This window comes from Ostrea edulis, chromosome 1 (genome assembly GCF_947568905.1).
Source record: "Ostrea edulis chromosome 1, xbOstEdul1.1, whole genome shotgun sequence".
NCBI classification, from domain to species: Eukaryota; Metazoa; Mollusca; class Bivalvia; order Ostreida; family Ostreidae; genus Ostrea; species Ostrea edulis.
This window is the reverse complement of record NC_079164.1, coordinates 9578991-9591490: the sequence shown is the minus strand read 5'-3', so window position 1 is coordinate 9591490 and position 12500 is coordinate 9578991. Positions and strand designations below refer to the sequence as shown.

The 12500-nt window shown below is 36.9% G+C and overlaps 1 protein-coding gene across 2 annotated transcripts in view; it reads left to right on the top strand.

The window, feature by feature from the left end:
• LOC125664171 (uncharacterized) overlaps positions 1 to 12500 on the top strand; it is an 18419-nt gene that overhangs the window by 834 nt on the left and 5085 nt on the right. For both annotated transcript variants that reach the window (XR_007365737.2, XM_048896753.2), the window contains exon 1: positions 1 to 1496. This exon is cut by the window's left edge and continues 834 nt beyond it. Coding sequence is in view for 1 of the 2 variants with exons in the window: in XM_048896753.2 (XP_048752710.2) it covers positions 1027 to 1496 (470 nt within the window). In the remaining variant the exon portion in view is untranslated. The remainder of the gene's footprint in view (positions 1497 to 12500) is intronic.

The following is a 12500-nucleotide window of genomic DNA, read 5'->3' as shown; positions in this document are numbered from 1 at the left end:
TGTGGCCCATGGGCCTCTTGTTGTCGATAGAACTGCATTGCGCAAGTTACCTGTCAACTTTGATATTTATAAAGCTAAATTCTTTTTCAAAAAGTTCAATTTTTTAAGAGGGGGTGGGTGTTGTAAAATACCGTGGAGGGGTGAATTGATTTCTAGATAATGAGAAGGGGAATAACAAAGAATGGAAATGGTTCCGCCAAGTTTCACTAATTTTCTGCATATCTACATTAATCGGCCAGTAATCTGAATACAGTCGTTGACTTTGACAGGAAATCTAGCTATCTGGCAATTTCCGACTCACAATAGAAATCTCCGGGACCGGCGACAGTATCATATCAAGTATCCATTAAATTTAAAGTTAATTTCAAGCAGGTTATCGAGAGAGAGAGAGAGAGAGAGAGAGAGAGAGAGAGAGAGAGATTATATTATTTGCTGTTAAATCAACACCCTTAAAACAGCACACATTGCAACATTGCATTTCCTGACTGCACTGGATACATTTGATATTATGTAAAGTATGACACGGAAAATCAATACTCTTGGACAGGTCGAAGTATGCATTCTGTTTGTTTAAGGTATTTAAATGTCCGTAACACGACTGTATAGAGCGCAACACTGAACTACAATATTACACTACATACGTCTATTTCCACGTTCAGGGTTTTTTTTTTAGGATCGGAAGAGGAAGTCCTAAGTGACAAGGCGTCAGGAGAGAGACTGGAAATTCCTGATACAGCGTCGACTGCGTGTGGAAACAGTATCGGATTTTCATTCTGAATCAGGTCAGTGCATGTCCGCGATTCGTTAGATTAACTTGTATTGTGGAGGTCTATCGGTGGAGCGTGACGAGTAATATTTTCTTAAAACATGTTTTCCACGGCAGTAATTCGGGTGGAAAACGGCGAAGTCGTTGGTTGAGGATCGATGGCGTTTTATCGACCAGATAACGGGAAAGACAATAGAATGTAGTGTACAGGATATATATACACAGTACAGGAGTATGACTGGGGATTTGTGTGTCGCGACATGAGGAGAGTACACCGTTGGATATATACGGTTGTGGGCGTGTATACGCTGTGTACCTTTCTCATATGGCGGACGGAGAACGGTGGGGCGTTGTATGCTGCTGTCGAACTGACCGATAATGGGGATTCCCTGCAGGGGGAAACTCGCAACACGGTAAAAACGAACGTCGACAAAACTCTACCACCGAATCGAGTGCTTCCAAAGACCGAGGCCACTAAAGGCCGAGGTGCTAAATGTCCAGGCCTCAACCAGCCGTTTAGTACCCTGAAAGATTCCTGGCAGCAAGCGAGTGGAAACAAGGTGTATGTGTACTCCGCTTACTTCGAGCCCAGTCGGAACCAAGTGGTGGTGATAGGGGTGCGGGACAAGCTTGCCGGACCCGTCCTCTGGTGTCAACTGTGGGCAGATGATGGGAGGCTGGAAGTCACCAGGGCCATGCAGCGGGACATGCCCGAGGGGAAGGGCAGAAAGTATGTACCTCTCTGTTATTAATGCTGAATTGTATTCTGGGGGTTTTCTAATCCCCCGCCCTCCTTTGACGCGGTGTTTATGTGTGTTGTGTGTGTGTGTGGAGAGAGAGAGAGAGAGAGAGAGAGAGAGAGAGAGAGAGAGAGAGAGAGAGAGAGAGAGAGAGAGAGAATGGCATCTTTTTATATGAATGAGAATGTATTACGTCTTTATTTACTGAATTCCGGAGGATAGCAAACCTTATTTGAAGGTAATGGGTATAATATAAGAAATGAGAATTCCACCCTTTGTTTGCCTCACATTACCAGGGAAGTTGAGTTGTCTTGTCTTAACACGGATGTGGACTTCCCCATAAAACATGTATATACAATGTACTATGTTATAATGTATATAGACAAGTTACATACATAGACATTTCGTCAAATTACTGTATTAACAAAAATAATCCCTCTCTTCTCTTATTGTGATGCAGTGAACAGCTTTATAACATACATAACTGCTTGTAGTGATACAGAAATGCGTTAGTTTTCTGTCCAAAAATCGGACAGAATTATTACAGGTCGTTCTAGTTGTTAATCATGTGTCTGCCATAAATCTTTCGATTTACGAGGACGCCGGAAAGTAGAAATTCACAAATTCGTAATAAAAAGAGAAATTTAAATTTACAACATCCTGACAAACAAAGAGGGAAATTAATCTGAAGTCCTAGTGATAGTGAGTGATATGATAAAACATTACCGCGTCCTACAAACACACATAAGGAAGCTGATGACTATTTTTAGGATGCTTTTGGTATGAATTTTAAACTTTTGTAAACTGATTTACTTACTTCTGGTTTAGCTCAAATAAGGATTTTTTTATCCATAGATTTAAATAAAATAGACATATTTTGCAATTTTGATGAAGAAATGAATGTCCCTGTTTGCATTCCCATTCATTGAAAATCACAAGTGTGCACTGGCGAAAGTATTCTCGTCAATGAAAAACACGTGTGTACTAGTTTTAGCTAGCTAAAGGGCTATGCCATTGTCACTGAAGAGTACAGTGTACTAACGAAAGTACTGTCAACACAATGTGTTAAATGACATCAAATTTTTAATTATTTCAAATTGAAGCTTTTATATTTCCCCTTCTGTGTGTAAATTAGATGTTATTTACTTACAGATAAATATCCGGTACAGACAAACACTGACGTATTGACATAACCCGTGTATCTAATAAGCCTATTTACATCAAACAAAATTAATCCGGCCTTTTCTTATTGAAATTTCATTTAGGTTCTAGATCGGCACTAGTGATATGATGTGATGCAATATTTGATGAAATTTGATGTAATATTAGATTCAATATTGGATACAATATTTGATGTAATATTTTATGTGATATTTCATGCAAATCGTTTATGAACAACGAACAATATAAGTACCTTTATCACCTTTGACCATGAACATTTTTAAACGAGGTAGCAAGTCAGCCGTGATTTTCTTTGATGAAATTCAGCTGATCTAATCTTAATAGTTATAGACTTTATATAGTGTCCTACGTCCCCGGAGCTAATACAGCAATTAAAAAACGTCACGATCTCTCATCGATGTGGTATACACACACAAAATAAGTAACAGTACCTTTCTGTTTCAGTTACCCAAAGGAGAGGGAAAAAAAGTAGCTTTTCGTATTTTTTTTTTTTTTTTTTTGTATTACTTCATTAAACATGTTAAATCATAATATATTGTATTTTGGATACCGTGTATATATATCAGTGGCGGATCCAGGATTTCCGAAAAGGTGACCCGCGTATCAGCCAAAATACTCAGCCATCTCAGGTGCCAAATCTGGAGTTTTCATGTAATGCCTTGTAAATTTAATTTGTGACAAAAGAAGGAGGGGGGCTCTAAATCCGATGATTAATGATTCTGAAAGCGCATTTTGAAAACAAGACTTAAATTTAATTAATTGGATTGCTAATCACTGTAATACTGTTGGTAATTTCTATAAATTAAATTACATTACATACTTGAAATATGCATGTACATGTATATGATCAATAAAATAATATGAAATGACTTGCTGATAGGCGTTAAAAGTGATAAAATTCTGATGGAATTATTTTATTAATAACATGGGGAATGACTATTTCTTGTACAAAAATTTAAATGTGCTGTGAAGACGAATTTGAAGTAAAACCGGCATAGTAGAATTTTGTGACGCTCAGGGTGCTGTGAGATTTAGAGTCTGTCTTTAAAACATCAGACGGATTCTTGTCTCCTACCAAGTTAGATATCGATTTAGAATGATACAGTCGTACAGCGTTTAAAATGATGCACTTGTGATGTAGGGTGTTAATTCTCAAGGGATTGCTCGGTGTTGTGTAGTCCTACATTTGCTGCAGGTAAAGAATACGAAATGTTTGACAGGTTAAAATATTAAAGAAACTCATAAATCACGTGTCATATCGTTGTCACTAGAAGGGAACTGTTGCATCACGTGTCCACTATATTATAGACACTGTCTGGTTTTGATGTGGACTGCTACATCACGTGTCGGCTATATTTTGCAACATGCTAGTTGAACTCTTTCGGTACAAGTTTATCATTAGGTCACCTGAGTAAACTCAGGTGACCTATTGCAATTGGTTTTCGTCCGTCATCGTCGTGAGTTAACAATTGAACATTTTTAACTTCTTCTTAATAACTACTAGTCCAATTCTTTTCAAATTTGGTATGAAGCATCATTGGGACAAGGGGGACATAAATTGTAAATTTCAGGACTCCAGCACCCCTGGGGCCCTAGGGGCGGGGCAAAAACTGTCCAGAATTGACCATTTTTCAAAAATCTTCTTCTCCAGAACCACACACGTGTAAGAAAAACTAAATGCATAGTGATGTAGGGCAGGAAGGCCTCTACCAAAATTGTAAATTTCATGATCCCCGGGGTAGGGGTTCTGACCCCCAGGGTGGGGTCAAACTTGTTATATAGTGTTTATGTGTAAAACACGTACTTAAATAACGTCTTCTTTAGTGCTATTGATACTAAATTGAAAGTAAATAGATATTTAGAGAGAACAGGTAGTTCTTTACCAAAATTGTAAATTTGATGATCCCAGGGGTAGGGGTTTTGGTATCAGGGTGGGGCCAAAATGGTCAGTTTTGAAATGTGTGAACAATAAACATTTTCAACTTCTTGATAACTATCATTCCAATTCTTTTCAAATTTGGTATAAAACATATTTGGAACAAAGGGAACATAAATCGTAAATTTCAGGATTCCTGCACCCCTGGGGCCTATGGGGCAGGGCAAAAACTGCCCCAAAATGACAAATTTTCAAAAATCTTCTCAATGACCACACACATGTAAGAAAAACTAAATGTATAGTGATGCAGAGCAGGAAGGCCTCTACCAAAATTGTAAATTTCATGATCCCCGGGGTAGGGGTTCTGACCCCAAGGCGGGGTCAAACTTGTTATATAGTGTTTATGTGTAAAACACTTAAATAACATTTTCTTTTAGTGCTTTTGATACTAAATTGAAACTAAATGGATAGAGCAGGTAGTCTTTTACCAAAATTGTAAATTTGATTTTCCCCAGAGTAAGGGTTTTGACCTCAGGGTGGGACCAAACTTAGTATATATAGTATTTATGTGTAAGTTTGCAGATACTGTATAGAATCAAAGTGCATACTTAGAAATAGCAGAAAAGGATGTACAAAAAATGGCGAATTTCATAACCCAGAGGTATGACTTTAGGATGAGTCCAAATTAGTCATATATTTTGATGATTTAATGTTAATACACCTATTATTTAAAGCCTTTCATCAGTGTATGCACTTTTGAGGGCAGTGAAGTTTTAAGAACACATCTTGTTTTATACTGTTGGTGAACATTAGAATTTAGCTTAGATATTCAGAACAGGAATTTTTTTTAGATTTCTGATTTTCATAGCCCATGGAAGTAGTGATACTTTTTCACTAATATTCAGGTGACCGATAATGCCTGTGGGCCTCTTGTTTGAGAGAGGAATTTCTTTTGTTCCTCTTCCTGAAATAATTTATACCGGTACAATCTTTCCCCCAAAATATATGTGAATAAGTTTACTACAAAAAAGGGGGTGAGTCCAAATTGAGAGTAAATAAAACAAATGTGCAAATGTTGAGGTCATTATCTTAAACTACTGACTTTCATTCAATATTCCGTACTGTTTAAACATTTATGATGTGAGATAAATACAAATGACGACACCTAAGCCGACTAAACTTTGATCAACTCTGGACCTTGTCGCTTAATTAAATAAATACGGGGTACTGTGTTGTTGTTGTTTTTTTAATTTCGTTCTTTAAAATGCTTTCACGGGTTTAGTTTTACATTAAATACTGTTTATAGGTTTGTGTATGGTTTTTTTCTCTCTCTCACTGGTCTACTTTCACATATTAAATTTATTATTATTCACGATAAAGTGGAAGTGAATAGCTACTGAATACACGAATATTAAATCATTAATTAAAAAAAACAACAACCCTGAACACCTGAAAATGAACACCCAAATGCATCATGGGTACAGTACACGCTCAATTGTTATAGTTTAAGGTGTTGGGTTTTCTTTTCTTTTCTTTTAATTACACCGTGTAAAACAAGTTATGCAATATCTCTTGTCGGCTTAGATGTAAGCATAACGACGCATAAATGACTTGACTTCAATTACAAATTTGCATATATATTTGGCAGATTTGTTACCAATATTGAGTAAGACTCGTCACTTCCGGTCTGTAGATCAAGCTTTGTGTCCCGAAGGGGTTTTAATTTTCGTCCATTGTGATGTGACCAATTAACAAAACTGCATATATTTCACTGAATAAGGTAAAAAATTTGAATTTGAAAAAATGGTAGTGCAGATGTTCCAGTTTTCATGAAGTATGATATTTGTTGATGTGCTATACCGCCTTAAATTGAGGTAGACACCGGGGAACCTGGAGGAAACCCAGGGAGGTGTCTGACCCCCCCCCACCCACACACACACACACACACACACACACAACCACCGCCGATCACAAGGCTGGAACTCGGACCGCAGTAGTGAAACGAGAGTTGGTTTACTGTCCCGGCACCCCAAAGTGTGAATCACTAGTTCAAAGGGCCACTTGAAAACCTAAAGTAATAATGGATTTACCCATGAACTTGAAACCAACTAAAAGGAAAAATTGACCGTTAACCTTGACCAAATATCAAAGAAAGATATTCAAGTATTTTTCAATGGTATCCTCTGTCCGTCTCCCTTAGATTCAATCGACACAAGTATTAGAAATATCATGAAAGCCAATATTTTACGTAGGTATACGTGTTCCTGTATCAAGATCAGATCATTGATTTATCTGGTCTATCTAGAACATTCAGATCGCACCCTGGCCTGTGATAAAATACGGGTTTTGTGCTTCGACTTCCAGGACTTAACGGGTGGTGCTGGGAGACGCTGGAATTTAATTGACGAATTGATAGTTTGATACCCAACACTGCGGCAAACCCGATTACCTGGAATTTAGTTTTTAAACAAGGTATCTAAAAAGCGAAACCTCCAAATCATACCATCATTCGTCCCCATGTTTATTTTCAGTGCAATGCCTTAATGCCGGGGTATACCAAGTTTTCCTCTGCCAAAATCCTTATGTGGATAAACCTGCACTTGACTTGAATTAGTGGCCGTATAAACGCTGTATACAGTCCACTATTGGACTAAACACATGCACTAGGAATTACGTATCGAAACCAGACCATGTCTTGTCAATATACTTAATCTCATTACAGCAATGACAAATCGCGTGTTGTGTTGATATATACCACATTACACTCCGGTAAATAAGGGCTTTGTTCATGAAAATATTAGATAACTACACAACATGGACGCTCACACAATTTATATTGATAAACGATTTTTTTTTTTACATTATATATGATGGCGGAACGAGTGCAAGAACGATGTTTCACTTACTTAAGAAAGGAGGAGCGAGGGGGGGGGGGGGGGGGTCCGTAAAGAGGATGCCATTCTGTAAAGAGGATGCCATTCCTCCGCGATTTGTTGACTTTTGCCTGCATGAAATGTAGCTATATTTTGTCGTTATAATTTTTCTCTTGTTACATTTATAGAAAGATCAGGTTATACATAAATTACATGGAAATTACCTCTTTTTGAATACACACCCGTCTAAAATATAAAGTCGCACGCTGATCTCTTGCTTACACCCTCCCTCCCTCCTCCTCCTCCCCCCCCCCCCCACCCCCCCCCACCCCGACTCGCACGCCGATCTCTTCATTTGAAACTAGAAACTGATAAGTGAGGGAGGGTCCCGAAATTGTATTAGAAAAATTAAGTCCCACAACTTCAACGACAAAATTAATAAATCTGAAAATAGAAGGGGTCTCCGTCTTCCTAATCCTAGCATTACCTTTAAATTGTGAAAATCTTCCCAAGTAATAGTGTTAACTTTCTGATATTAAAATTTTTATGTCTCATAACTCGATAACGACAAAGATGATAAATCAGAACTTCCTCAGTCTACCAATTCCAACTGTTAGGTTTAAAAGTGCTGATGGACAGAATGATTACCACACGGCACTGAGCACCTATCAAGTGACAGGTTCCTAATAAAGTCCCTTGACTCACACCCTGATCTCGTGCTTCTACTTTGAGGTACATTTTGTTCTCCTCATTCCTGTCCATGTTAAATCTGGTCACCCAATAACATTTGTGAATTGAAACTGAGAATAGTGATATGAAAAGTGAGCTAAAACTTAATACAAGAATCGGTCTTTTATAGGACATATTTATCCGAAGTGAAGAATTTTCTTCGTAACAGCTAGTCCTGATCTTGCCATTTTAGCGTCAAACCCAAGGCATAGAAACATAGGCAGTGATCGCTCCTTCACCAAACGCTCGGTATTTAGAAGTGAGAGTCACGGGTCTTTCGGATATGACATAGAAAGCGGAGGTCCCATGTCGCGCCAGGCGTTGGCACGTTAAAAACCGTCACTGCTACAGCCCTGAGCGCTGAGCAAAGTTCTAAATGCGTGGTGCTTCCTCTACAGCTGATAATGTCTCAATATGAATGAAAAATTCTCGAACGGACGACGTTAAAACTAATACATGTATCTAGAAAACTGACACGGTCAGCAAGGGCCCCGTCGAGGGTTATTAGAGGAAAGTGACATCTGTATTTGATATAGCAATGTTTGGAGCTGGTATATATGTTAGAATTAATAATATATAAAGATACATTGGAATGACAATTTGTGAAAAAGGCATCATGAAGCATATTTATGAGATACTTATGCAATTTAAATTACTTCTGTTTGACACACACTCATGACATCCACTCAAACACAACAGAGTGCAACAAAGTCCCATTCTAATAGGGGATTCAAAATGGATAAGTGGTACAAAATATAATACATACTATTCGAAAAGGATTATGAATTTGACATATTGATGTCTTGGAAAAGGAAATTCTGACATCGGGGCTGTAAGCGTTTTCAAACACATTGTCATTTGATAAAAGTGTTCTACATTTTTAAAAATAGAGATTAATATGCCTTTACATATATAAGTGAGAAAGTTTCCATTATTCCTAGCCGAGACATACCATGTATGCGCAAAAATATTCATGTACAAATATCAAAATATGTGGACCTTACCGTCAACAAGCGCAGTGAAACACGCCATTTCGAGATTTTCGCCGACGAAAGCTCGGTAACAGTAATGAATAAGGTACACTCATTTTGTATCTATTTTGTGACTTTCTTTATTAAAAGGAACAGTTCTCTAATGTGTAACGTGCAATTACTACATAATCATGAAGCAGTTTCACTTTGCAACCGGATATAAGAAATTTTATTTCGCATTCTGATCCCGGTCGAAATATACATGTAACATCAAGCATTTTTTTTTTTATATCACATTAAAAAAAACACCCAAATATCTACACATACACAATGTTGTAGAGTTATTTCTTGTAAATCATCTATATATCAATACAATGCATATCATGATTCAAATTGAATTATCTCCCTTAGACAGTGGTAAATAAATACGGTCATAATAAGAAAGATGATGACATTCAAACAGACAAAGTGACATGACTTTAAAATCTATAGGTATCTTCCTCTTATTGTAAAGTATTTCTGTACAAAATTTGAAAACTGTACAATGAAAACTGTTTTGTTTTATCGTGTCACAAAGAAAGTGTTCATAATAACAAAGACAATGACACACATACAAACAGACAGACAAAGTGACATGACCCCAAAATCTATAGGTGTCTTCCTCTTATTGTAAAGTATTTCTGTACAAAATTTGAAAACTGTACAATGGAAACTGAGTTATTGTGTCACAAAGAAAGTGTTCATAACATTTGACAAAGATCATGCCGTACAGACAGACAGACAAAGTGAAATGACCCCAAAATCTATAGGCTTCTTCCTCTTATTGTACATTATTTCTGTACAAAATTTGAAAACTGTACGATAAAAACTGTTTTGAGTTATCGTGTCACAAAGAAAGTGTTGACGGACAGACGGACGGACGGACAATGTGATTACTATAGGGCTTCCCGCATTTCATGCGGGGCCCTAATTATATACAAACATTTCAAAGATTATTGCAAATTGCCTCACCAGAGGGCGCGTTTGCATCTCTTACAACGTTTGAAAACTAGTTCCGGCATCAATTGACTGTTTTATAACAAACAATACATGTACGAAACTCAAAAATGAAGTTTTTATTCAAAACCTACAGATGATATTTGGTCTTTCTGAAAATATTAGAGAGACACCCGTCACTTAGACTGAAATCGCGTTTATGTCTACTGTACAGTGTATTTCTGTTTCAGTGTATTTCTGGACAGCTTAATTTGCTGTACACTCTTCTTTTTTTCCTTTTTTTTTTTCTGTATTTGGTTTTTAGATTGTCAATTTTCTTTTCTCCTTTTCTTAAGCTTGTATGCCCGATAGGGCCCAGAATTAGATTTGTAAATAGGTAAATAAATATATGTAGTCCATTTTGAGAAATAATAGAGGAATTCACTTGGTTAAATCAAAATAGGTTTAATCTAAAGAACTACAGTTGTGAATACTTTATCCTATAGAAAAACTAGAAAGGAAATGCTTGTAACTAAGTTTTTCTATTTTTGTATTTTATCTTGTAAAAATTGCGTAAGTGAAGCTTACACGTCCTTTGGTGAGGGAATGGAAATTAATGTAAGCTCACAACATGGAAGTTTGTTTATTGCTCAGACACATACAAGTGTGAGATTAAACTAATTTGTAACGGGAGATATAGCTTTTGATCTAGATCTAATGTCACATGATTAAGGTCACATGCTAAATTATGTATGTATAAGTATGCTAAACAATATCTGTAAGGAGAGGGAAAACAGTTTAAAGTCATGCTTTGTAACGAAACTGTTCATATCGGGGTATAGAATTAAATCTATCACTGAGTGTCAGATCCTGTCTGTCTGTTTTAGTATGACAATATAAAAGTGACCCCAAAATCCCACTTTTGTCATGCGGTTCTCAAATTTTATGTGTACAGTATATAGATATGACCACACTCTAAATACAAAGCTAAAAAGCCCTATAAATCAGAAATGTGTTTGGACAACCTACTCTTAAAGTTCAGCCTTCAGAGAGCGTTCCTAGTACAGGGTACCGCTATCACCCAATATAAACTTGTCCCCACGTTAGCTATACAATCTGAAATGTTCATTTTACGATAATGGGATTTCCTTAATATGCAGATTACCCCCCCCCCCCCCCCCAAGTTTCCACTGTTTTTATACTCCTGTTAACATGATCAACCTAGACGTCTATTCCGTATATATGTCAGAGATTGTCAGTTGTAAATTTATCTCACATTTAACTTTTCAAGACGTAGGAAATTTTGTTTCACAAAACATTGGTAAAGTGCATGTACATCTTGATTAACTTGTAAGAAAAAGTACATTGATTTGAAACTCTTCAGTGTGCAATGTTTAAAGCTTCCTTGATTAAGGAGGTATAGCACCTGTCCACAGCGCCATGATGGAAAGTTGTAGGATATAAGAGTGATAATCTTGTAGTGTTGAAAGGTTAGAATTTTGCCTCTCAGTCTATGCGAAAGACATCGGACCGTCGGACCTGACCGATGTGCAGTGCCTCAGGTCCGATGTGTCATTTTTTACACCGGACCGGAATGTCCGATGTCTCAGTATCCGGTTTTAAGCTTTATTATTTTGACGCGGAGTCATTTAAATGTTTGTTATAAGTAAAAAATATCACACAAATCCAAATACGTAAATGAATGTGATTAAACCGCATGGACCGTCTAAGTATTATGCGGGAAGGATTCCTGGTATAGTATTACTAGTATAATAAATAAGATTCCCTTGGTTTTGCATTTTCATGTGTTTCACTTTTTTACATTAGGTTTTTCGGTCTGACAAAATTTGGTTCGGTCCGGTGTGTTCATTGATTACACAGGACCGAATGTCTTGTGTGGTCCAAAAAACTTTCGCATAGACTGGCCTCTGGTAACAAAAATAGCAAATTGAATGTAAATCACCGACTCACGCGGGACTCGAACATGCGATCTCGTGATTGTGATACTTCACAAAGCTAGTCGAATATATAGTTTGTATCTATGGCGTACTTCCGATCGACATCAATTATTCCTTAATATACTCCGGTACTGTAAATCAACGCAATTTAAAATGTCTGAATTATGCAAAATTTCCTAGTAGGTTGTTCAAAATAAATGGCAAAATTTGTTACAGACACATGAAGTAAATTGTCAAAACAATAATGATAATAATAATAATAAAAACCAACAACAAACAAATAAACAAAACAAAAGACAAAAAAACAAAACAAAAAACAAAAAAACTTTGAACACCACCAGGATGGCCGTGTCAGGAAATTTACAACCAATAATATAATGATATAAGCCCACATTTATAAGATATTTTTTCTTAACCCTTTGCGATGAAG